The sequence below is a fragment of the Polypterus senegalus genome, chromosome 6 (assembly GCF_016835505.1).
Source record: "Polypterus senegalus isolate Bchr_013 chromosome 6, ASM1683550v1, whole genome shotgun sequence".
Lineage (NCBI taxonomy): Eukaryota > Metazoa > Chordata > Cladistia > Polypteriformes > Polypteridae > Polypterus > Polypterus senegalus.
The window spans coordinates 15,195,091-15,222,342 of NC_053159.1; the positions used below are offsets into that span (position 1 = coordinate 15,195,091).

At 43.7% G+C, this 27,252-nt stretch overlaps 1 protein-coding gene and 1 long non-coding RNA gene across 2 annotated transcripts in view; one reads left to right on the forward strand and one right to left on the reverse strand.

The window, feature by feature from the left end:
- The window catches only part of dhrs3b (dehydrogenase/reductase (SDR family) member 3b), a 58,351-nt gene extending 52,680 nt beyond the window's left edge, over window positions 1-5,671 (reverse strand). The window contains exon 1 of the mRNA XM_039755426.1: window positions 4,860-5,671. Coding sequence (XP_039611360.1) covers window positions 4,860-5,144 — 285 coding nt within the window. The 5' untranslated portion in view covers window positions 5,145-5,671. The remainder of the gene's footprint in view (window positions 1-4,859) is intronic.
- LOC120530804 lies at window positions 1,563-27,252 on the forward strand. Its single transcript, XR_005634017.1, has 5 exons — window positions 1,563-2,733; window positions 3,389-3,470; window positions 10,851-10,973; window positions 24,968-25,048; window positions 27,142-27,252. It is a non-coding gene; the product is annotated as an uncharacterized LOC120530804 (long non-coding RNA).

Sequence of the window (27,252 nt, forward strand, 5' to 3'; positions counted from 1 at the left end):
TAACCCCACCAGTGTTAGTTCCTGCCTTGAACTGAAGCTGCAAGGAATAGGCCCAGGACCCTCTCTACTATATGTAAACTTTGTGCATGAAGCGACTAATATGTGAAGCAAATGCACTAACCATTGTGTCACCCTCTCAATTTTACCATTTCTCTTTTGTTTTATGATCATATTATACGGCGCCTTTCCAAAAGGCAAAGACTGGTAATGTGCGAGTGTGTTGTACTGGTGAGTCGACCTTCTAATGGACCGGCATCTCCTCCTGGGTTGATTCCTGCCTTACAGCCCATGCAATCCCCTCCCCATAACCCTAGCATGAATTAAGACTGGTTAAGAAAGTTATGTACTGGTAATTTTACCCTTTGTGGTGTTACAAAGTTGGCATAAAACAAACAGTCTTAGAATGGTTTTTGTGAAAAACTTTCCAAGTCTATTCAAGTTAGTTCCCATCATGAACATAAGTCACAAATTAAATTTAAATTCAAAGTTAGTTACAAAGTCACAAGTAGTTCAAAACGCACAACAGGCAAGTAGACAGAGCCAGTTGGGTATTTTAAATTTGTTTTTAAACTGTGATGGTATGTCACACAACTTCACAGTCCCACCTGTCTGGTCACCATCTGTGTGCAGTTTGCATGTTCTCACCACCTGTACGTGGCACTCTAGTTTCCTACCACATTCCAAAGACATGCAGGTTAGGCTAACTGGCATCTCAAAATTGAGGCAGCCATCTGATGGGTTGGGCCTGCCTCGTACCTCATGCCAATGATATAGGGCTCTGGCTCTCCAAGGCCTTGTATTACAGCGAGTATGTTAAAAAAACAGATCGGTGAATTAGAACTGGTGCATACCACCTAATATAGGACATATTGGGATTAAGCAGAGGGCATCAACATGATGAACCATCCTTGACACAGAAACCTTTAAATCCCATAACCCCCTGGCTAGCCCAATACAGAGCATTGCAGGTACACCCTTAAGTCAAAACTGAAATCTTGCAGGAAGACCTCACAAAACAGGGGTGACCACTGCATGCCAGAGGCCATACAAAGAGGCTTTGGGCAGGAAGGTGCCAGTCCAAGCAGAATTAAATGAGAACTGCACTACTAAAGTTCTGATGAACTGGGAAGTGAAGTATGTGCAAAATAATTAGATGGACAAAGAGGGCCCTGTAATATTTAAAGACAAACACGTTCAAAAATATAGAAAAACAGGAATCTGTACAAGCTCCAATCTCCACAATCCTTCAAACCATCTTCATCATTCACACAGAATCTCCTGGGCTAGCAGTGAAACAGTGCTGAAAGCTGCAAGAAGCTGAAAGGAACAGACACACAGAATAAAAAAGAAAAAGAAAAGAAAAGAAAAAGCTGCCAAATCCTATTTAGGCAATAAAACAGAATTCATTTTATCACATCAGTGGTCAAATAATCCTGAATCAGACAAGAAAAGCAGAACAAAGGGCCTTTTTACTTCTTTTAAAGCTGCCCCTTGGCTGACCTGCCTTGTTGTGCAATGCCATTTGGGATAAGAGGTCACTCTGTGATCTGATTGGCCAATGTTTCACTTGCTGAATGGGGTCATGACCTTAAGGCAGACTTTTATGATTATGATTGGAAACTGCTTGACCAGTGCGGCTGGAATTCATCCCATTCTGACAGACGGGCAGGCAGGGGGACAAAGCGAACAGAGCCACTGGAGCTTATAGGTACCGACGTAAACCTGGTAAGCAGAGGGACGTACTGCAGGCAATACGGGGATAGGAAGGTGGCGGTGGGAAACTGGAAACTGTAGGGAGCAAAGCGATGTTTGAAGTGTGAAAATATAACTGGCAAAATAGTCAGATGCACGAAAGATGTGATGGAGGGAAGGGAGTCAATATCACTTGAGCCCATAAATAATAGTGGAAAGGCCAAACAGAGATTTATGAATTTGAATTCAGTCGGTCACAGGTGGGAGAACAGCTGGACTTGCTGTAGGACCAGGCTTCTTAATCTGCGAACTGCCCTTTGACAAGGTTGACACCGAATGATGTGAATTTTGTTGAGCCTACAAAGAGCACGGTGATTGTGTTAATATGAAAACACACCATGTATTAAAAAGAAAAAAAAAACAAAAAACGAATTGCCTCATTAACACACATGAAAGCCACTAAAGAAAAGACAGCAGGTATTCTCAAAGGCACAGATGAAATTACAAGACAGAGTGGACACTGCAGTGCTGATTAAACAGCTCCTCAGCAGCATCATCTATTCTAGGCCCCCTGGGAACCTCAGGTACAACTTGTATAGAGACACGGAGAAGTTAGTCGTAGATTTCTTTAGTATGAACATGAATCAAACTTTTTAAAAATAGCCTGAAATATTGTATGTGTTGTTAGTAAACTATGACACAGTAAACACTGAGCCATGAAAGGTTTGTTAAGTAATTCTCTGTCACAAGGCAGCTCAGAGTCCAACAGATAAGAGGAAGCAAAACTTTAACTACACGCGGCAGCAACTGCATGGCTTTATGAGCTGACCCAGAAAATGGTGTAGACGCCCACTGGGAATCCGGGATTTTCAGTAGGAGCCCATAAAGAACTCGTAAAATCTGTTAAGTTACATGGTGTTTGCATTTCTCCTATGAATGTTTCATTTGTATTGAAATGGCTTTCCTGTGGAGGAACAGTATACATGACACAGTGGGCTCAGCAGTATAACAAGACGACTGTGGAGTGGAGCGAACAGAGAGGTAACATTTAACTGGAATACAATTTTAGTCCAGCATCTTATCCAAAAATGCTATCCTGCCAGATCACTTCTTATTTCATACTGATAAGATAGTAATCCTCACTATTGTGCCCTTCTGATGGCATTCTAGTAAAATCTGCTATTTGCCTTTGCTAAATCATATCAGTGCTACACTGTACACTGTGTCAAAGGCACTATGCAAATATAAATGTAAATGGTTAGATAGAAACAAACTTCCAGTTACAGAATAATGAAAGCAGATGGCCCGATATACGTATGAAGCCACAGGTAGAGGGGATGTTGTGGGAGGAACAGCACTGGCCTGAAAAGCTACAGGATGTTATGCTGTACGTTCTTGGTTAATAGTTGAATTGGTTCCCCACAAAGGCGCTATATACTGTAAATGTAATTATTATTTTACCATTCGCACTAACAATTCTGTTCAGCAAATTAAGCAAGTCCATCAGAAACTAAGTAAAGTCTCAAATGCTGATGAGCAGCCACTTGAGACTATCTAGTATTTTTATAGACACCTTTCAGGACTAAAGGGAATCTAATACAAGTGCCGATACTAAAAAAAAAAACAAAAAACATCCCCAAGCGAATCAGTCTAAAACTAGGTGTGGGCTAACAGCTGTAATATCATGTGGTTACAGGTTTACGAGACATCATGCAAAACGGGAGTCAATGAAGAGGCATGAGGGACTCTGAAGAGGGTGGATAGTAGTAGGCATGCAGGTGAGGCACTTCTGGACTTGTGAGTGGGCTGAATAGCCTGGGCTCAAATGTCCCAAATCAACAACTTTTGAGAGTGCACGGGAATACCATACCAGCATTTGTTATTTTTGGTCATACAATTGAACAAGGAACAAAGAAAATCAGATCCAAGAAGACACTGGGGCAAAATATAACACAACACAAGCACTGCCGGACATATAATCCAGTGAATCTACTATGAGAATATGTGAGCATGCTGTCTAGTCACACTGCACAGATCCTGTTCAGTCACTCAGGAACGAAGTCAGGTCACAAATGCCTAAGGGCAACCACTTGAGCTCCTCTCCTATTAAACTAATAAACCAATCTATTGTTATTTTAGACAGCCATCTGGCAGGGCTAATAATCTAATGCAAGCGCTATACTACTACACACAATCGCCAAGCAGCCTTACAGGTATGCCTTTCTGTGACTTTGGTACCATTCATCTCCCTTTACAAGAGTTTTAAATGCTCCTCATAGCACGGCACAGGAACAATTGTGACTAAGGACTGACTGGTACTCAAATGGCAATATCTTCCAATGTTCATTTTGCAGGGGAGATTGCCATCTTTATGGGGGGCAGTGTATCCAACCATTAATGTGTCTGAAGGCAGACACCCACCAGAGGAGATTCCTATTGCTACTGACGATTTACAGTTCTTAGGTTAGTAAAAGGGCCAGCAGTTCATTTTGAACTGTAATGTAAATCTTTCTAAATTCTAATTGAAAATCATAAATATACAAATCGGAAAATGTCAGTAATATAACTGGTTCGTGTATAATTTGATCAAAACGTCCTTGTCCGCTAAACATTTCTGTAGCAAAGCTGAAGGCGCTATATAACGGGGTCGCAGTGTTATTAACTTGTGATATGCTTAAGATCGCGGCAGTCTGAAGGCATTCTGGAGATTTTCTACCCCCGCCCTACGCGCAAAATTTAATGTGAAACACACACTGTTCTTCGGATCTCGTGAACTTCCTTTGACACCTTTAAGTAACTGCACAGGAGCCAACTCGTCTCACGTCAATACGCACATCCCCTCGACACAACACTAAACCCCAAAATGTTCGGTAACAGTGCTTCTCACGATTGCGGAGTGTAAGATCGCACACTGAAAGACGCTATATAAAGCCGACTTGACAAGCGCTCTGCTACGCGCACTTCCCAAATGAATGCGAAAATCTGACACGTTCACGGTGCCGCTTCTCTTCTTTCATTTGTCCGAGTCGGGCAGAGAGGGACACTAACTTCAGACGTGGCGTCAAGCAGATCAAAGAAAAATCCCGACCTGTGAAGGGACCCCGAGTACGCCGTGCGCTCTCCAGCAGCACCCGCGACCACCCCACATCCGCCCAGCGGCCACTCACCTTTTTAGCCCCCTGCTTGGCGAACTCCAGAGCCAGGTGACGCCCGATGCCTCTGCCCCCGCCCGTGATAAGCACCACGTCCGCACTCAGGTCACGCAGCCTGGTCGGCAGCAGGAGTCTCGCACCCGCTTTCAGCAGGTAGTACAGCATCTGTACGGGGAACAACAGCGCCGATCCCAGGCTTCTCCAGTCCATTTTGCAGGTCCTGGTTACGAGTAAATTTAACGCTATCAAGAAGGGGGGAAGCTCCAGCCCCAAGCTTGGCACTCCGAGGCCGCTTTCCATGCACGCCGGCTTCGCGGACTACCCCTCACCTCCTCTCCTCTCCCTCGTCGCTTTCTCTCGATGTTTCGCGGCGTCTCTCAGGCGCTCGCCGGAAAGCGGCGGGCTGAAGTGTCCGAGGGCGACGCCGTGCGCATCGCCTCGCTAACTTTGGAGCAACTAAGTGACAGTAAATTAGCCAACGCGAGACGGTCTCGGCTCGGCAGGGTCCCGTTCGGTGTGGCTGCGACTGCAGGTAGGAGAGCGGGGAAGTTGCACGGGGCGTCCTTCCTGCGCGCTTTATTTGTCGGCGGGCCGGCTTCACTTCGTGCGGTGCTTCGAGAAGAAACAGGAGGTCCCTGTGTGAGCGCGCACAGGAACGCTGACTGCTCCGAGTGTCTGCGAGTGGCGGCTCTGCTGGCAGTTTTTATAGACCATTAATCCTGATTGACAGTTTAAGTGTTTGGGAATATTTTACTACTGAGTTGTAAGCGGGGGCCTGCTTTTGGGCAGCACGCCCACCCCTCTGGACCGACCTCCTCTGGGGCACTGTGCGGTCGCACCTTGGCCCCAGCTGATGGAGTGCTGGGTGGGCGGCGAACAGTGCAGGAGAGGCGCCGGTGGGATGACGTGGTGGAGGGGGATAGAGGTGCGGGCAGGCGACGGACGGACGGACGGTTGGAGGTTTGAGGTGTTAAGGGGGGATTTTAAAACAGAAGGGTGTCTGGGACGTCATGCAAGACAGGATTAAATGGACAGGCATGAGGGACTAGGATGCAGTCATTCATGGGTTAGTGTGGTGCATCGATGGGCAAAATGAGAAATGTATTCATTTAAAATGAAATCTCCAAATCGACGGAGTGTGGAGAAAGCGAAGGGGGTCTCAATAGTTTGTGAATCCACTGTATACCATTGAACAAAATGAAGTTACTACAGGGCAGTACTGCAAAAACCAACACAGCATAAAAGAAGCATTATAGGGCATAAAACCAATGAAATAATAGCGATAATATTTGTGTACTGTTGAGAATGAAATAATATAACAGCCTCTTATACTATTTTAGGGGTCTGTCCCCGGTCCTTTACTTTTTCTGATTTATATTAACAACAGTGATCCCTGTGTAGTGTGTAAACCTCTGAAATTTGGACACAATACTGAAACTGGAGGAACGGCAACTGCAGAAGAAGCAGCAAAAACATTTCAGACATTGGGCCAGTGTAGGACCTGCTTGGACAAACATATTATCCCTATGTGGGCAGTCCACAATGGCCCAATTGGGATTTGCACATCGGGGCAATACTCACCCAGTCGGGGCAAACAGGCAGGGGACCCATATTTTGTCATGAATCTGAAAAGTCCACACCTTACTAGTCCATCCATTCGTTTTCTATACATACTTATCCGGGGTTGTGGGGCACCTGGAGCCTATCCCAGCAACCAGTGGGCACAGGCAGGAACCTCCCTTGGGCAGGGCACCAGCCCATCACAGGGTGAACACGCTCACACACACAGCATAGGGCTAATTTAGTATCACCAGTAGTCCACTCAACCTGCATGATTTTTTGCACTGTGGAAGGAAACTCCGTACAGCAAGGAACCGGGACATGAACCCTATTCTTCTTATCATGAAGGAGCAGCGCTACCTCCTGAAGCTAAGCATTTCAGATCCAGCAAGTACTTGGATGGAAGACCATCTAGGAAAAACTTGGGTGGCTGCTGGAAGAGGTGTTGATGAGGCCAGCAGGGGATGCTTACCTAGTGGTCTGAATGTGGATCCCATTGTCCCAGTGCAGTGACGGGGACACTGTACTGTAAAAATGACGCTGTCCCTTGGATGAGATGTAAAACCGAGGTCCTGACTCTCTGCAGTCATAAAAGATCCCTGGGCATCCTTTGTAAAGATCAGGGTGTATCCCGATATCCAGGCTAAGCTGCCCACCACGGCCTAGTCATTCTGGCCCCCTAATCATCCCCTATCTCTAATTGGCTGTCTCTCTCATAACTTCACCACCTAATAGCTCATGTGTGGTGAGCGTACTGGCACAAAAATGCCTGCTGTTGCATAATCCAGGTGGATGCTGCACATTAGTGGTGGTTGAAGTGGCTCCTCATTCACTATGCAAAGTGCTTTGAGTAGTAAGAAAAGCGCTTTCTGTATGGAGAATTATTATTAGCACTACGCCACCCCTTAGTAGGCCTTTCCTTAAAACCTTGTTTTAGTGTTCTAGCTTTTTGATCAATTAAATGTCTGTTTGTATAATTATGAAGATTTACAATTTTTTACTTAATAAGAAAAAGAATACAAAACCACAATACTAATGTGGTATGTAAGCTATTTATTCTTACTTTGCATTTATTGGTATTAATGCAGCATTTTTTTTGTGTTTGTGTTCAAATTGTTATTTATGCATCTGCTATCAAAATCTAACATTCACTGCATTACTTACTCTATGACAACATTAAGAAGTCAGAAACTATGGTCCGTGTCACCAAGCCATCACTGCACCATTGAGGGACTTTTACTGCCAGTGATGAACCTATTTTGGATCACTAGGGGAACTTTACTAAGGGCCTCCTTGTAGCAGCAGCCCACATTAAGCCGGTACAGTGTCTAGTTGGGTTTTCCCAAGCCCACACTTCCCATGGTCTGCCCACAGGGAGCCACTGTGTGCTTGTTTGCTGGGCAATACAAATAGAAGTTACTTTTGTATTGCGCTCTTCACTGAGTGCATTGGCAGAGCTCTGTGAACAAGTCTCAGTTAAAATACAAATATAGACGATACTAATTACAAAATACAGAACTGGGACATATAGAAATACAAATGTGTTAAAGCACACAGAGAACAAGGTAGAACTGATTAAACATAAATGGAAACCAGCAATACCTGTCCATTAATTAACTGATGAAGTACGGTTGACACCACTTTTAATAGAGAAAGTCAATAGTAAAGTCACAGCCCTGAAAACCACAGCCAACTGGCCGCCTACACCCTCCTGAGTTTTCAATAGTGGAGTAAAGTTCTAAAGTTGTTGCACTCGGACTATGTAATGCACCAGTAAGACCACATCTGGAGTACTGTATGTAGTTCTGGTCATCATGCTACAAGAAAGACATAACAGCTCTTGAAGCTGTGCAGAGAAGAGCAACCAAATGCATACCAGGACTTAAGGACATATTCTACTCTGATAGACGTAGCTAATGAAACCTTTTAGTCTCAAGCAGATGAGACTGCATGAGGATGTAATCCAAGTCTTCAACATCCTCAAGGGCATTACTAAAGTAGATCCAGCAGAATTCATCCTGGCAGTGACTCAAGAGCATCAGGTCAGGTTGGGGAACATGTACTGGTACAGCGCATTGATGAAACAACTCGAGATCCTGGTTGGCAACCCCCCAGGCAAACACACAGTCCAGTCCCACCCTTCAGAAATGACCCTCTATCTGCCTCAGCCAAGTGTTACGTGGGCGACCTCTTGACATGGTCCAACCAGTCATGTCCTCAACAATGAGGATCCTGAAAGCCAGATCACCCTCAGAGAATCAAACCACATGGCTGTAGTACACCGTAACCGACACTCCCTAACAATGCAGGTAATGCGTCTCATTCAAGACTCCATGAGCAACCGCTCGTTCGACACAAAGTCAAACCAGCGGTGCCCAAGGATTCTTAGAAGAGACACACAATCAAAGGTATCCAGTCTTCATCTCGGGTCACCTGATAGTGTCCATGTCTCACAACTATATAGCAAACAGGGATACACCAGGATACTAAAGACTTGGACCTTTGTCCTATTGCAGAGATATCGGGAGAGCCACACACCCCTTACCGGTGACCTCATGAACCCCCCATTCTCTCCCAATCTGTCTACTGACTTCATAGGATGAATCCCCACAGACCTGAATGTCACTGCCGAGGTAAGTAAACCTCTCGACACGGTCGACATTCCCTCCACAGACAGACACACTGCTGATGGCTGTGCCCAAGAGGTCATTAAAGGCCTGAAATCTTGTTTTTATCTAGGACGCTCACAAGCCCAGACAGTCAGACTCCTCACTCAGTTTCTTGAGGGCCCCATCAGAGCCCCTGTTAAGTCCATGAAAATCAGAGCATTGTTGGCAAACCAAGATCCAGGCCTTTAATGACCTCTTGGGAACAGCTATCAGCAGTCTGTCTGTCTGATTAGAGAGTGTCAACCTTATCAAGAGGTTTACTTACTTTGGCAGTGACATTCATGTCTCTGGTGACTCTTCCTATGAAGTCAGTCGACGGATTGGGAGAGCATGGGGGATATTGAGGTTGCTGGAAAGGGGTGTGTGGCACTCCCGATATCTATACAAATGGAAGAAGGTCCAAGTCTTTAGAGTCCTGGTGCTTCCTGTCTTTCTATATGGTTGCGAGACATGGACGCTATCCATTGACCTGAGATGCAGACTGGACTCCTTTGGTACTGTGTCTCTCCGGGAAATCCTTGGGTACCATTGGTTTTATTTTTTTTTGTCTGCTGACTGGTTGCTCATGGTGTCCTGAATGATGCACATTACCTGCATTGTGAGGGAGCATCAGTTACGACACTACGGTCACGTGGCACGTTTCCCTGAAGGTGATCCAGCTCTTTGTTGGGGACCCAAGTGACTGGACCAGGCCATGGGGTTACCCATGTAACACCTGGCTGTGGCAGATAGAGGGTCATTTCCAGAGGGTGGGACTGGACCGCGTCGGGATCCCAAGTTGTTTAGTCCTGTAGTGGGTGTGGCAACGCACTGTACCAGTGCATGCTCCCCAACTTGACTTGACTTGCTGGCAAAGTCAAGATCAGTGAATCTTGCTTCACCAACAGATACCCCACGACCATGCCCAACACCCAGTCCATGCAAGCATTGAACAGAGTAGGAGGAAGAACACACCGCTGACGAACCACAGAATCAACTGGGACATCAGTGGCACTTAGAGGTAAAAGAATTTAGGACTGCTGCCAGAAATCACTTCTTTACCCTAAGCGTTATGAGAACCTGGAACAAACTACTATGTAGAAACTTTGACAACCTTTAAGGAAAATCTGAATGAGATGTTGGGATATGTTTTGTTATTAGCTAAACAGATAAGTCTAATGGACTAAACGGTCTCTTTTCCTTTGTCAAATTTCTTATATTCTTAAGGAAAAAAAGCTGTTCTTGAGTTTGGTAGTTTTGGCTTGCAAGCTCCTCTTCCAAGGGTGTCTTTTTGCTCTACTAACACAACTGCTTACTGTAAACACTCTGGATGGTGGACAGTAAAGTGCTGATCTGATGATGGCCTCGGTCAGAGACAGTGCACTGATAAAACTGGGTGATGGATGTCCAAATTTTCTTGGCCTCCTTATAAAGCAGATACGCTGCATTTTCATTATGTGCGATGTATTGAGGGTCCAAAAGAGGTCTTTGGAGAGAACTCAGAATGCGGAGTGGTGGCTCTGAGGCTAGGAATCTACACTGGTAATCGGAAGGTTGCCGGTTCGAATTCCGTAAATGCCAAAAGGGACTCTGCTCTGTTGGGCCCTTGAGCAAGGCCCTTAACCTACAATTGCTGAACGCTTTGAGTAGTGAGAAAAGCGCTATATAAATGCAAAGAATTATTATTACTGCCTTCACCACAAAATCCTTAATGAACAAGGGAGTAAGGGAGTTTGGATGGCTCGTGTCCTACTAAGGCAAATCATTTTCTTTGTGTGTTGTCAACATCTGGAAACAGGTTATTCACTGGATAGGAGGATGGATGGATGGATGGATGGGGTGGTCCAGGTCCAAAATCAGCATTGAGTGAAAAAATTACATCAGCGCATAAAGCCAAGAGAGAGCTGCAGTCAGGACATAGGTGAGTATTTGTATCTAATGTAAAGAACTGTACAATCAATTTTATATACATTAACATGTGTGATGATCGGACATATAAATGTGCTGCTGATGGATCACACAGACTGCATTCAGATCACATTTGACATGAGTGGAAATGCTGATATGTTTTCTATCTATAGACGTACAAGTCAAGTCGGGGAGCATGCACTGGTACAGTGCATTGCCGCACCCACTACACGACGAAACAACTCGGGATCCCGGTTTGCAACCCCCCAGGCAGACGCACAGTCAGGTCCTCCGGAAATGACCCTCTATCTGCCACAGCCAGGTGTTACGTGGGCGACCCCTTGGCCTGGTCCAGCCACTTGGGCCCCCAAGAATGAGGATCCTATGAGCCGGATCACCCTCTGGGAAACGCGCCACATGGCCGTAGTGCCGTAACTGATGCTCCCTCACAATGCAGGTAATGTGCCTCATTCGGGACTCCATGAGCAACACAAACTCAAACCAGCGGTACCCAAGGATTTTCCAGAGAGACGCAGTACCAAAGAAGTCCAGTCTTTGTCTCAGGTCATTGGATAACGTCCATATCTCGCAACCATACAGCAAGACAGGAAGCGCCAGGACTCTCAAGACATGGACCTTCATCCTTTTGCATAGATATTGGGAGCGCCACACACCCCTTTCCAGCAACCTCATGACCCCCCATGCTCTCCCAATCCGTCTATTGACTTCATAGGAAGAGTCACCAGAGACATGAATGTCACTGCCAAGGTAGGTGAACCTCTCGACAAGGTCAACACTTTCTCCACAGACAGACACACTACTGATGGCCATGCCCAAGAGGTCATTAAAGGCCTGGATCTCGGTTTTTATCCAGGACACTCGCAAGCGCAGACACTCAGACTCCTCACTCAGTCTCTCGAGCACCACGATCAGAGCCTCCATTGACTCCGCGAAGATCACAGCATCGTCAGCAAAGTTAAGATCCATGAATCTTTCTTCACCAACAGATGCCCCACAGCCACTGGACCCCACGATCTTGCCCAACACCCGGTCCATACAAGCATTGAACAGAGCAGGAGCAGAACAGACCCCTGACGAACCCCAGAAACAACTGGGAAAAATGCAGAAGTCCTGCCTTTGTAACACATACATACAACAACTGGTAAACTCCAAGTGGGCTATCATATGTCTTTTACTTAATAAAGAACTGTCGAGATGGTCATCCTTCTCACAAGCTCGCCCATCTCAACAGAGGACCTCTTAGTGTAGATTGATGGGCAGTCTATAACACCTTAAAGTGTGCAGAAATTGAGGGGGACTGCGTACTTTCTGAAGGTACCGTACATTTCATCACAGCATGTCTGAATGTCCTGTAGATGGTGCAGATTGCAGCTTACTTTTAAATATGTCACCTGCAGTCCCCAAATGATGACTGTACACTCTGTATGGGTGCCATTCTTGGTATGTATTATCACTATTACTTCACAAAACAGTTGGGCAGACTGAAACTCATCCTTCTATTATTTAAAGCCACTGATTCCAGTTTATGGTCATGAGGAGCTGGAATTGATCCAAGCTATACTGGACACAAAATGGGAACCGAGCCCGGGATGGGATACCAGTCCACTGCAAGGCACTCTGATGTGCACACCTCCATATACAGGCTGCCTTCAGATTTTTGGGGATCAGGAAGAAAACCAAAGTACCAGAAAAAAAAAAAAAACATAGGAAGAACATGCAAACTTCACATAAAGAGTGAACTCAGGTCTCAAGATCAGTAAAGCAGCCAAGCCACAAATAGTATTAAAAAAATAGCCTGATATTAGAAGAGGGGTTAAATGTAGAATGGGGGTTCAGGGAGAAGCAGACAGCCTTGTGCGGGAGAAAGTTAGCTCTGATGTTTTGGTGTCTCCATCACTTCCTAGTCTGAAATCCACCCCCACCTCTCACAAGCTTATCTACTCCTTTTACGATGTGGCTGCTGCACTTTCTGAGTGGCGTGATATTTCCACCACCTCTTTGTGAGCGTAGCACCTGACTTTGACTTTGCTAACACTTTGTAACAACTTGTCCCCTTCTAAGGGGGGTCTGGGTGTAAATCTCAGTTCTCATATTCTTACTGCCCACACTAACCAAAGGCCCAGATTCCTGCTTTAGGCGAATTCCAAGTCAGCAGAACATGACAGCCCTCAAACATCAGCTCACCACTGCTTGTAAAATGCAAATGATAGTTTAAAGCTCAGGAAGAAGAACCTGTGCGAGGTCAATGAGGTGTGAAACCCACAGAGTTCAATGCGTGGTGGTCTCATCCTGCACCATGCTCCTTAAGAGAGCGTCAGCCTTCCAGGAATCCGCCAAGTTTCCTGTCATTATATGTGCAGTACGTACGACTCGGAAATAGCATTTGAGATTTCGCAAACCTGAATCTCATGGATGGATATCCCACAAGTCACGTATGGCGCACAGCTACACAATATGTGGTTAAGAGGCCAAATAACCAGATTATTCACGGAGAAATCTGTGTATGCTAACCCAGTTTCTCTAGCCGGAATAAGGGTACAGATGGCATTTTTGATCCCAGGTTGCAATAAATTAAACAGGTTATTAAAGTGCAAATAAAGTCACTCTTTGACAGGCATGTTAATAATAAAAATTATTTACATTTATATAAGTGCTTTTTCTCACTACTCAAAGTGCTTCAGTGAGTGAGGAGCCACTTTAGCCACCACTAATGTGTAGCATCCACCTGGATGATGTGGCAGCGGTCATTTTTGTGCCAGTACACTCAGCACACATGAGCTATTAGGTGGTGAACGGTTGAGAGATAACAACAACAACAACATTTATTTCTATAGCACATTTTCATACAGACAGTAGCTCAAAGTGCTTTACATAATAAAGAATAGAAAAATAAAAGACACAATAAGAAAACAAAATAAGTCAACATTAATTAACATAGAATAAGTAAGGTCCAATGGCCAGGGGGGACAGAAAAAACAAAAAAAAACTCCAGACGGCTGGAGAAAAAAATAAAATCTGTAAGGATTCCAGACCATGAGACCGCCCAGTCCCCTCTGGGCATTCTACCTAACAAAAATGAAACAGTCTCAGATAGAGAGACAATTAGAGAAATCGGATGATTCAGGGGTCCACAATGATCAGGCCGTGGAAGGCAATTTAGCCAGGGTATCAGGGTATACCCTGCTCTTTTCAAGGGATGCCCAGGGATCTTTAATGACCTCAGAGAGTCAGGACCTCGATTTTACGTCTCATCTGAAGGACGGCGGTGCCATTTTTACAGCAGTGTCCCTGCACTGGGGCATTGGGTCTCACATTCAGATCATAGGGTAAGTACCCCCTGCTGGCCTCACCAACACCTCTTCCAGCAGCAACCCAAGCTTTTCCTGTTTGGTGTCCCACCCAAGTACTGGCCGGGCCTGAACATACTTAGCTTCAGGTGGATGGCCTCTTCTGAAGTGCAGGTGGAATGGCTGCTGGTTTTTGCCTTTGGAATCCCGAGGCTCATGGGTAGGTGCAAAACTGCAACTGTGAGCACCTGCTCTACTCTACTGCCGATTCACCAATCAAAAAACACTACTCGCTAGATCCTGCCCTCTCAACTCTGATGGGTGGAAATGACAGTTTTCATTTCAAGCCATATTTCAGGCCGGGTGGAGTGTCACAAATAAATAAATGCAGAAATAATTACATACATACATAAAGAAATAAGCGCCAAAATACATATTTCCTAACACATTTAATTATGTATTTTCGCACATCATTGTGTCATGCTATATTATTTATATACTCATTATTTTTTTATTGTCACCGCCTAGTGGCCTTTACATTCCCACTCCGGAATGGGCAAGACCTCTGTCTGCCACTATCTGTGTGGTCTTTGCTGCTTCTTGGAGGTTGCGCATTGACATCTGTTTTGATGCCCTTTCCCTGCCAAATTTTTGCCAGCCATGCAACCTTTCGCAGCAGCATTTGCCAGTGAGGTGGTGCGCCAGCAAGCCAGCCTTCAGTGAGTACTTTATGTTGGATTATGACCGCAACACATCACGCTTAGCTCATGTTAACAGGGCCCTTTTTGTGCAAAGATTAGACAAATCCTGCAGTGCTGCAGATTCCCTTACCGGATTGCTGAAATTAGTAGAGGCTCTTGTTATTACATCAGGAGGGCAGTTTGGGATTAGCGTGGGCACAGTGTCTGCCTTCACTCCTTTCACAAAGATGCTTTGTACGTCATTTGCTGAGTAAAACAAATACGCATAGATTTTGAAACAAAAGAAGGAATTGTGCACCTGATGGAGATTTGAAAATTACGGTGGCACAGAAAGCAGATTTGCCATCTCAGAGTGCGTGGACTTGGGTTTACTTAACAGGACGAGTGCCTTCTATTGGGAGATTGCGTGTCCCTTACTGTGTGTATGTGGGATTTCTCATTGACACGCTGAGCGCTTTGATCAGGGGTCCTAAAGCAGTCAGCCTTTGTCAAGCACGTCAGCACGAGATGCTTTAGAAAGTAAACAAGAATCTTTTTCCTGGTGGAATTGTAAAAACTGCGGAAACTGGCCTGTGTGGTAAGCTTGGCGTCCCATCCATGGCTTGTTGAGGTAAGCTTTTTCCAATACTGGAAGACTGGAGTTTATCTAATGTGACTAAATAAAGTGTCTGTAAAGGAAGTCAAGTGCAGGTGTCAGAACACATACGATGGAATTATTTCAAAGGTGGAGGAGCTATGGATGAGACTCCCAACAAGGAAGCCAGCCAGCCACACATAAGGTTGTGAGGCATGGAGAATGACTCTGAAAATTGAAACTTCTTAGCTAAAGTTTGGTGTAATGCAGATGAAGAAAGAAAATCAGGTAAACAGGTAAAAGCAACCTCCATCCATTTTCAAACCTACTTATCCAGTTTGGGGCCACGGAGTGCTGGGGTCTGTTCTTTCAGCATTGGACACAAGAAAGAAACCAATCCTGTTAATGGAGCTTGTCTAACGCAGGGCACACTGTTCTTTCTATTTGGTGATAGGAATGACTTGCATTATACAGTACAGTGATTCAGTGAGGGATCAAGCCAAATGACACCTTTTATTGGCTAACTGAACCGATTACAATGTGCTGCAAGCTCCCGAGGCAACTGAGGCCCCTTCTTCAGGCAGGTTGTAATAATAATTCATTTAATTATTTAATTATTGGTTATTGTAATAATTATTAGTATCTATCTATCTATCTATCTATCTATCTATTATTGAATTAATTATTTCATTATTGATTATTATTACAACCTGCCTGAAGAAGGGGTCTCAGTTGCCCTGAAAGCTTGCACATTGTATTTGGTTCAGTTTGCCAATAAAAGGTGTCATTTTCCTTGACATCTCATTGTATCCATAATGACTAGCACCCTACTGCTAGGGTACAAAGATACAAAAGGTATTGTTAGATAGATAGATAGATAGATAGGAAAGGCACTTTAATAGATAGATAGATAGATAGATAGATAGATAGATAGATAGATAGATAGATAGATAGAAATAAAGCACTTTATGTTGTGTAGATAGATAGATAAATACGAAAGGGACTATATAATGAAATAAGAAATTTGACATCTGAGAGATGACCATTCAGTCAATATTTGTACCTACAAGCCATGACACACTCATAAGTGTTATTATTTCACTTTTTATTTATTGGGACCTTTTCTTAGTGGGGTAACATGGTGTCGTGACGGGTGCCTTTTCTAATAAACGTGTAAAATTTTCCACGGTCTCAGTGTTTCTGTGTAAAACATTCCTCCTGATTCCCTCAGACGGCCATGTTAAGTTGACTGTACAGTGCAATGAGCTGACATCTTATTTAGGATTGGTTCCTGCCTTATGGCCAGGGCTGCTGTGACCTGTTTTGGATTGGTTCACTTCAGCAAACAGTGGATGGATGGATCGATGGATGGACGGTCTATTTCCTAGTGAAGCCCAAAGTACTTTATAGATACAGAAGCACTGGCTCCAAATGCCAATAACTGGGACACTGATGTTATGTGCAGGCCCATGGAGTAGTGTACTTTAGTAAGTTTGCGCTCCTAACTGAGTCTTTTTTTTTTTATTTATTTTTTTTTATTTTTATTAATTTTATTACAATCCATACAAAGCAATCAAGATTTTACAAAAAGAAAAATTGAGTTAAGAACAGATCGATCCCCACCCCTGAGAGAGAGAGCAAGCCAAATAACGTTAAATTTAAGGCTTGTAAACATACCTAATTTAAAAAAAAATTCTCTGTGCTTTATGAACTTTTTTTTAAATATTACTGATTAGATGCTGCCATGTTTTGAAAAAGGTCTGTACAGATCCTCTAACTGAGTATTTGATTTTTTCCAATTTCAAATAATATAACACATCGGTTTCCCACTGACTTAAAAGAGGAGAGTTTGGGTTCTTCCAGTTTATCAGAATGAGTCTGCGTGCCAACAGTGTAGTGAATGCAATCACGATTTGTTTGTCTTTCTCCACTTTAAACCCCTCTGGAAGAACCCCAAACACAGCTGTTAATGGGTTAGGAGGGATTGTGAGTCCAAGGCTGTCTGACAGGTAATTAAAAATTTTTGTCCAGAATAATGTTAATTTGGTGCAGGCCCAGAACATGTGACCTGTTGAGGCTGGGACTTGGTTGCAACGTTCGCAGGTTGCTAACTGAGTCTTTAATTGAAAATGACATTCAGATCAGGTTGGGTCTCCGAATGTAATGCTGTGAAATGGGAATGTTATTGACAGTCCTCCCATTTAGCCACTAGAGGGTGCCCATTTGGCAGAACAGTCCTTACCAACAGGCAGAGGGCCAGAATTAGGAAGAGCCACAGCCTGACAGAGCCCATCCAAACCAAAGACCAATTCAGCTCTTTCAAGCCAACCCAAATATTAAAACAATATCAAATATCAGACTAATTACTAACAGACATGCTCTACTGACACTGCTGGGAATGGAATTGTATTACTGTGGTAATCATCATGAGCAAGCATCTGGAGTGACATGCTGTCACTGGCAAGTTCTTTTACTGACACTCCTGCACTTCTGAAGAACGATCTGCGATGCAAACATTCCGTGAACGGAAAGGTGATCTGTGTGGAATTCATTAAGGAATGTCAGGTTTATGAAAAGTAACTGTTCTGAGTGTGGCAAATAGAATTTAGTGTGATGTCAAGTGATCAGCAATTGGGTGTGTTTTCATACATTATATAGGTAAGGGTGGTGCAGTGGTTAGCGCAGCTGCTTGGTGAATCCAGTGCCCTTCTTCTGAGACTGTGTCTCAGTTTTCTACAAATATCCATTATCCAACCTGCTATATCCTAACTACAGGGTCACAGGGGTCAGCTGGAGCCAATCCCAGCCAACACAGGGCAGGAAACAAACCCTGGGCAGGGCGCCAGCCCACCGCAGGGCACACACACGGGACAATGTAGGATCGCCAATGCACCTAACCTGCATGTCTTTGGACCGTGGGATGAAACCGGAGCACCCATGCAGACACAGGGCGAACATGCAAACTCCACGCAGGGAGGACCCAGGAAGCGAACCCGGGTCTCTCAACTGCGAGGCAGCAGCCCTGCCACTGCACCACCGTGCCACCCTTTCTACAAATAATAGTAGAATAATAATTATCAATTCCAAATTGAGCCTGTGGAAGTGCGATGTTGGATGTTGGTGGGCATTGCAGTTTATTGGCTTCCTGTTTAGCACTGGTTCTTGCCACAGGTCTGATACTCATGGGATAGGCTCCAGCCACCCATAACCTTGAAATGGTTTAAGTGGGTTTGAGAATATGTTTTAGATAGATAGATAGATAAATAGATAGATAGGAAAAGCACTATATGATAGATTAAGACACTATATGATAGGCAGACAGGTAGCTAGCTAGATACTATTATAGACTTACAAAGACAGAGGCACTAACAGATTAATATGAAAGGCATTATATGAATAATTTATATTGCAGATAAAGAAATCGATAGATGCATAGTAAAGGCACTATATGAGATAGCTAGATGTGAAGAACTGTATGATTACTATACAGATATGAAAGGCACTAATGTAGATTGATATTTAGATATGCAGATGTAAAAAGCACTATATGATAGATGTGAAAGGCACTAGTTTCCTCCCACAATCCAAAGACATGCAGTTTAGGTGGATTGGCGATTCTAAATTGGCCCTAGTGTGTGGATGGTGTGTGGGTGTGTTTGTGTGTGTCCTGCGGTGGGTTGGCACCCTGCCCAGGATTGGTTCCTGCCTTGTGCCCTGTGTTGGCTGGGATTGGCTCCGGCAGACCCCCGTAACCCTGTATTCGGATTCAGCGGGTTGGAAAATGGATGGATGGATGGATGAAAGGCACTATATAATAGACACGTAGATAAGAAAGACACAATAGGGTAACTAGATAGATCTATGGATGCGAAAGGCACTATAAAATAACTTTCTTTGACCCCTCTGGAAGTTTGGCTTTTTACAGAAGCTCTTTATATAAATACATACATACATACATAAATGTAAGCACATACTATAGTCTGCACACACACCAAAATGACTAAAGACAAAAAAGCTGAAAAGAGTGTTGGCAGCCCCAGTCCCAGTGTGGCTTTATTCAGGCATATTGCTGTTGGCATAAAGTAGCTCCCATAGCATTTCCTGACACATTTCTGCAGTTAATTTGTGTTCTGAAAGTCCTCAGTGTTTGTGTGTCAAAGAAAGGATGTGCAGTGTTGTTCATAATGGCACTTTGTTTTGCTTTAATTCTCCCTTTTGCTGCTGCCTCCAGGGGGTCCAGAGTGCATCCCATAACTGAGCCTGCCCTTTTAATTATCTTGTTGATTCAGTGGGCCTCTCTTGAAGTGATTTTACCAGCTCAGCCCACGACAGTGACCACCACAGAGTTGTAGAAGATGCCGCTCCTTACATTAAAGGAAGAAGAAGGGCCTGCTCTGTCCTTTCTTTTCTAGCTCCTCTGTGCTCCGAGACCAGTCCAGTCTGTCATTATGTGGACCCCCCCGCCCCAAGTACATGTAGGAGGGCACCACCTCTACATCCACTCGCAGAATCGTGACCGGACATTGATGTTCATTGGTGCCGTGAAAATCAATAAGCAATTCCTTGGTTTTGCTGATGTTAAGATGCAGACCCCCCTCGACTCCTCTCCTCTGTCTCATCCCCCTTATAAATACTCCCCATAAGTGCAGAATCATCTGAGAATGTCTGCAGGTAGCATGTTATATTTATAGTCAGAGGTGTACAGAGTGAAGAGAATATACTTAGCCTATATAAAGTATTCACCCCTTGGGAAGTTTCCACATTTTATTATTAATTTACAGCATTGAATCTTAGTGGGTTTCATTTGGCCTTTTTGATGTTGATACACAGAAAAAGACTCTTTAATGTCAAAGTGAAAACAGACCTCTGTAAATTACTTACAAATATAAAACACAAAATCACTGATTGCATAAATATTCATATTCATGACACCTCTAGTTTTGCATATGTCTGGCAACATCCATGACTGAGTTTAGCTTACAAGTGGATGGGATGAATTAGACGTCTCACTGAGTGTCACATTTCCAAACCAATCCAATGCCTCATGAGTACAGCGCGTAAAGCAGGGGTGGTGATTTTGAACTGCAAAGAACCTGATCCAACAGACAGCAAGCTTCTGATTACGATGAATCACCTACATTCGAAAAGTCTCTTAAAAAGACCCCGATTATACATACAAATGTGTGTCGTGTGTGGGGAGCCCACTGCACGTCCAGTGCAGGATTTACGTATAAGCTACACAAGCTATAGCTTAGGGCCCCCGCCTTCTTGGGGGCCCCCAAAACAAATCATATTTGGCACTTACAGTGCATCCGGAAAGTATTCACAGCGCATCACTTTTTCCACATTTTGTTATGTTACAGCCTTATTCCAAAATGGATTCAATTCATTTTTTTCCTCGGAATTCTACACACAACACTCCATAATGACAACGTGAAAAATGTTTCCTTGAGATTTTTGCAAATTTATTAAAATTAAAAACTTGAGAAAGCACATGTACATAAGTATTCACGGCCTTTGCCATGAAGCTCCAAATTGAGCTCAGGTGCATCTTGTTTCCCCTGATCATCCTTGAGATGTTTCTGCAGCTTCATTGGAGTCCACCTGTGGTCAATTCAGTTGATGTGACCTGATTTGGAAAGGCACACACCTGTCTATAGAAGGTCCCACAGTTGACAGTTCATGTCGGAGCACAAACCAAGCATGAAATCAAAGGAATTGTCTGTAGACCTCTGAGACAGGATTGTCTCAAGGCACAAATCTGGGGAAGGTTACAGAAAAATCTTTACTGCTTTGAAGGTCCCAATGTGCACAGTGGCCTCCATCATCCATAAGTGGAAGAAGTTCAAAACCACCAGGACTCTTCCTAGAACTGGCCGGTCTTCTAAACTGAGGGATCGGGGGAGAAGGGCGTTAGTCAGGGAGGTGACCAAGAACCCGATGGTCACTCTGTCAGAGCTCCAGAGGTCCTCTGTGGAGAGAGGAGAACCTTCCAGAAGGACGACCATCTCTGCCGCAATCCACCAATCAGGCCTGTATGGTAGAGTGGCCAGACGGAAACCACTCCTTAGTAAAAGGCAGATGGCAGCCCGCCTGGAGTTAGTCAAAAGGCACCTGAAGGACTCTCAGACCATGAGAAACAAAATTCTCTGGTCTGATGAGACAAAGATTGAACTCTTTGGTGTGAATGCCAGGCGTCACGTTTGTAGGGAACCAGGCACCGCTCATCACCAGGCCAATACCATCCCTACAGTGAAGCATTGTGGTGGCAGCATCACACTGTGGGGATGTTTTTCAGCGGCAGGAACTGGGAGACTAGTCAGGATAAAGGGAAAGATGACTGCAGCAACGTACAGAGACATCCTGGATGAAAACCTGCTCCAGAGTGCTCTTGACCTCAGACTGGGGCGACGGTTCATCTTTCAGCAGGACAACGACCCTAAGCACACAGCCAAGATATCAAAGGAGTGGCTTCAGGACAACTCTGTGAATGTCCTTGAGTGGCCCAGCCAGAGCCCAGACTTGAATCCACTTGAACATCTCTGGAGAGATCTTAAAATGGCTGTGCACCGACGCTTCCCATCCAACCTGATGGAGCTTGAGAGGTGCTGCAAAGAGGAATGGGCGACACTGGCCAAGGATAGGTGTGCCAAGCTTGTGGCATCATATTCAAAAAGACTTGAGGCTGTAATTGCTGCCAAAGGTGCATCGACAAAGTATTGAGCAAAGGCTGTGAATACTTATGTACATGAGATTTCTCAGTGCTTTTATTTTTAATAAATTTGCGAAAACCTCAAGTAAACTTTTTTCACGTTGTCATTAAGGGGTGTTGTGTGTAGAATTCTGAGGAAAAAAATGAATTGAATCCATTTTGGAATAAGGCTGTAACATAACAAAATGTGCAAAAAGTCATGCGCTGTGAATACTTTCCGGATGCACTGTACATAGAATATCTGGACTTATAAAGGGCCCCATGTCTCAAATAGCTTAGGGCCTTATCAAGTCTAAATCCTGCCCTGTGCACGTGTTAGAATTAAACAGGTAAAAACCACTCTGTAAAATCAGAAAACATCACTGGGCTGGTGGTAAAAGTCAACGTTATATTGTCACAGGTGCTGTGTCTAATACTGACCGAACTGGTAGCTATGTTCATTAGAGTATGAATCACAAAATATACAATCGAAATAAACGTGTGTCACATCCTATTGAAAAGGGATGAAAATGACTGCCGTCAAGAGGAATAATGGATAAGGGTGCACAGCATCCACCTTCTGACGGTACGCCTAAAATTATAAGTAAAGTAGGTCTAGTTACAAATGCAAACATGCCCTGCCATAATATAGCACGTATTATATTAATGGACCATAATGCTTACTGAAACTCTGTTTGTTGCTGTTTTGCTATAGGGTGAGGCAATAGTCAAAATGACAGAAAGATATCGTAGTAGACGGAGGCAATTCTTAAATGCATAGGGCCAAGTACCTGCAGTGGTCTACTTGTCTATCTGTCTGTTTCTTCTGTTGTCGTGCTCATTACAATATATAAATTCAGTATTAAGCTTCAGTTGCCTTGTGCTAATGAGCTCCTGAATTGATCAATTTTGCTCTGTTTCTGCAGCCCTGGCAGTTTAAAATGCATGGACTGGAGGAAATTTTGGGGCAGTTTTGTAGGAAGGCACCCTATGGGCAGAGCCTTTTCAGCTGCGGATTTTATTGCTATTCACTATAAACTTTTTAATGAGTTGTACCCAGATGTATATTCCCATTTGACACTCCTAAGTCATCACTAGTGCAGCTGATTAGTTTTAGAAGTCCCAGAATTAGTTCAATGGAGATTACCTGCCTGGGATTTCAATTAGTTGTAGTATAAATGCACCTTATCTGGAACGGTAAACTTTTGGGGGCTTGTCACGCACATGCGCATAAGGGATAGCTTAAGAGCTTTAGTGATTGTAGTTACCCGTGCGCTTCAGGGGTTGGCACTGTGTCCTAATGCCTTTTCTCATCCTCCCACTGCAGACCGGAAGGTCGACGGCTACAGCACCACTGATGTCACTTCCGGTGTCCTCCCACCTGAGCTTGCCAAATGAGACTAGAAGATCAGCCTTCTGGAGGCAGTTCTGAACTTGCTTCTATGAGTACATCTCTGTGACTGCTGCATGTTTTCTTTTGTTTACATCTCATTTAATTATATGGGGTTACCAAGGTGGTACCCCAACTCTCTATCTTGATCATATCTTTCTCTTACAGGAGTCAGTATGGTTGTCTTAATTTAAGACTTTAGTAGATGCCCCTTGGACAATCATGAAAGCCTTAAGTCTATGTGCACGGGTCTGTTTGATGCTGCCATCACCATGCTTCAAGGTGGGATGGCTTGTCTTTGATAATATTTCTTGTTTAAATTTAGTCTGATGGCTAAAAAGCTAGCTAGATGATAGACCCTGCCAAGTAGGGATTTTTCAGGAAATTAAGCTACAAAGTGCAGCATGACAAGACAGAAAGAGGTGGGCTGGGAAGGTACCCCAAGGTGCTTGAGGTCTCAGTGGGCTGTGAGAAGTCAAGGGATCTCCCAAGTACTCAAGGTGGTTCTTCCTTGCAACTTGGTGTCCACCTCTGCCTTTCTTGTGGGGGGCTGACAGGAGGACAGAGGACCTCCAAGCCACTAGGTGACATCAAGTGGCACTAAGCTGGAGAATCTGAGAATAAGTTGTCCATTTAGAGATAATGCCAAGGAATACAGTCCTTGATCAGGGTGAGTGGGACCATTTTGTCCCTTTCAAAATATCTGACTTTGGAGCTACCTGTCAGGTTGTCATTCATGCAGTTCATAAAAACCTTCATGGGGCTTTTCTCTTTCTAACATTTACTTTTGTTGTAGTGGCGCTCAATAGTGCCTCTGTTGGTTGCAACCAGGTTCATGTGAAATAAGCACCGTTGTTGCTTAAATCTCATACACAGTATTATAACCTGGGACTTAACTGGCAATTGGCCTGGTGTGGGTATATAAGGTGTGTGAGTAGGTCATGAAATAAACTGGTGCCCCACCCAGGGCTGATTCCTGTTTTGAACCCAGTGTTGCTGGGATGGGCCCTGGTCTTGAAGGATCCTGAACTGGACTAAATAGGTTTGAGAATGTTATCAGGTCTCTTTGACCTCCCAGTGGACTTAATAGCTCTGTTGTGGCAGGCCTCGTGCCCAAAACCTGTCAGATAGGATTTGTGCTTTGCCACTATCAGGAACTCCAGCTCCTCTTTTCCACTTTTTAACTTTCACAGTGTTTGTCTGCAAAGCTGTATCTGAGCCTGAGCACATGTTTACACTTGTAGTGTGTGAGGAACATGTGTAAGTAAGTGCAAGTGATGGTTCACTTAGGCATCTGGGAATGGAAACATTGTATTATATACTTTTTATTTTGTTTTTTATAGGTGATCTAATCCATGTTAGATGTTAACACCCATTGAAAGTCATTCTGGAGCTGAAGAGGACACTCTGGCATTAATTACAAGGTTTGTTGTGTAACGGTTTTATGAGCTAGTTAAAAACCAACATCACTCATCACCAAAACAAACATAAGGCAGGAGACAATGCTGAAGAGAGTGCCAGTTCATCACAGGACATGGTAATGCACACACTCAGTCAGGCAAGGTCACTGATCTATCTATCTATCTATCTATCTATCTATCTATCTATCTATCTATCTATCTATCTATCTATCTATCTATCTATCTATCTATCTATCTATCTATCTATCTATCATATACTACCTTATTTATTGATCTATATGGTGACTTATTCATTGATTTATCCAACAACCAGCAAGTTGCATTCAAGTTGATTAGCAAAAGTAAGCAAGACTTTCACTGTACTCTGTAGACATGACTTTAATGATCTATAAACCCTAATGACCTATAGACACTATCTAATGTAACTAAACACAATGAAGTCAGGGAAAGGTTTGGGGCACCTTGGTGAACCCCTGCATAATTAGATGAAAGCAAAAGACAAAACAACGCTAGATGGGAGTCATCAAGTAGACTGGCTCAAAATGCTGGTGTGTCCGGTTTTGTACAGCGCAGGCAGGAAGGGGCAGGTCCAGATGGCTGAACGATGGAAGTGAAGTCAGAAATGGTGAGGCTGTCAATCTTACCTACTGCAAAGGGTTAAAGAGACAAGGCATTGCGTAAAAACTCCAACCCCTGGTTTGGTGGGTTGTTACAATCACTAGAGCCTTTTAGCTGTCTCCCATACGCATGTGCGTGACACTATCTATATACCGCATCTGTCTGTTTTGATATAGTACCTTTCATATATATTTATATATATAGAGCCTATTACAAGTACTGTATTTATCAATCATTTTTGTGATCAGTTATTTATTAAATAGGTAAAACAACTACATGCAGAAAATAATTTATACAAAAAAGTAATATAATGGAGAAAGAAAAACTATCCTTCCTCAGCAACCACCACAAACCTAAATCTATCTATCTATCTATCTATCTATCTATCTATCTATCTATCTATCTATCTATCTATCTATCTATCTATCTATCTATCTATCTATTATATAGTGCCTTTCATATCTATCTATCTATCTATTATATAGTGCCTTTCATATCTATCTATCTATCTATCTATTATACAGTACCTTTCCTATCTATCTATCTATCTATCTATCTATCTATCTATCTATCTATTTATCTATCTATCTATCATATAGTGCCTTTCATATCTATCTATCTATCTATCTATCTATCTATCTATCTATCTATCTATCTATCTATCTATCTATTACATAGTGCCTTTCATATCTATCTATCTATCTATCTATCTATCTATCTATCTATCTATCTATCTATCTATCTATCTATCTATTATATAGTGCCTTTCATATCTATCTATCTATCTATCTATCTATCTATCTATCTATCAACATCTTGCATGTATGTTGAGTCATACATGCAACTAAAATTTCATTCTGTACATATGACAATAGGGCGTCATGGTGGCGCAGTGGGTAGCGCTGCTGCTTCGCAGTTAGGAGACCCAGGTTCGCTTCCCAGGTCCTCCCTTGCATTGCATGTTCTCCCCGTGTTTGCGTGGGTTTCCTCCCACAGTCCAAAGACATGCAGGTTATGTGGATTGGCGATTGTAAATTGGCCTTAGTGTGTGTGTGTGTTTGTCCTGCGGTGGGTTGGCACCCTGCCCAAGATTCGTTCCTGCCCTGTGCCCTGTGTTGGCTGGGATTGGCTCCAGCAGACCCCCGTGACCCTGTGTTCGGATTCAGCGGGTTGGAAAATGGATGGGCATATGACAATAGTGAAACTGTAAAATCTACAATACAGTGCCCTTTGTATCAGTCATATTGTCCCTTTCTTACCTGTCTGTCTATTTATAAGACAATTCCAGTCAGTCATGGAGCTTGTTGGTTTGTGTTTAAAGTAATAAAGTAAATAGCTTGTGTGGAGGCACAGTCAGACAGACAGACAAACAGACACTGCTGCTGGATCCTGATGATGTTTACAGCTGCACCCCCATTGGTGTCCACCCAGGCCTCTATAATCAACTGAATGTGTTATTTTTTTTTATTTTCTCTTAGTTTCCATCTCTCCATCTTTGTTCCAGTTACTTCACGCCTCATCTCTGTTGTACCAAGTTAGTTGGATTTACTTGTGCTTGCCAAAGAAATTAAATCTGACCTTGAAAGAAA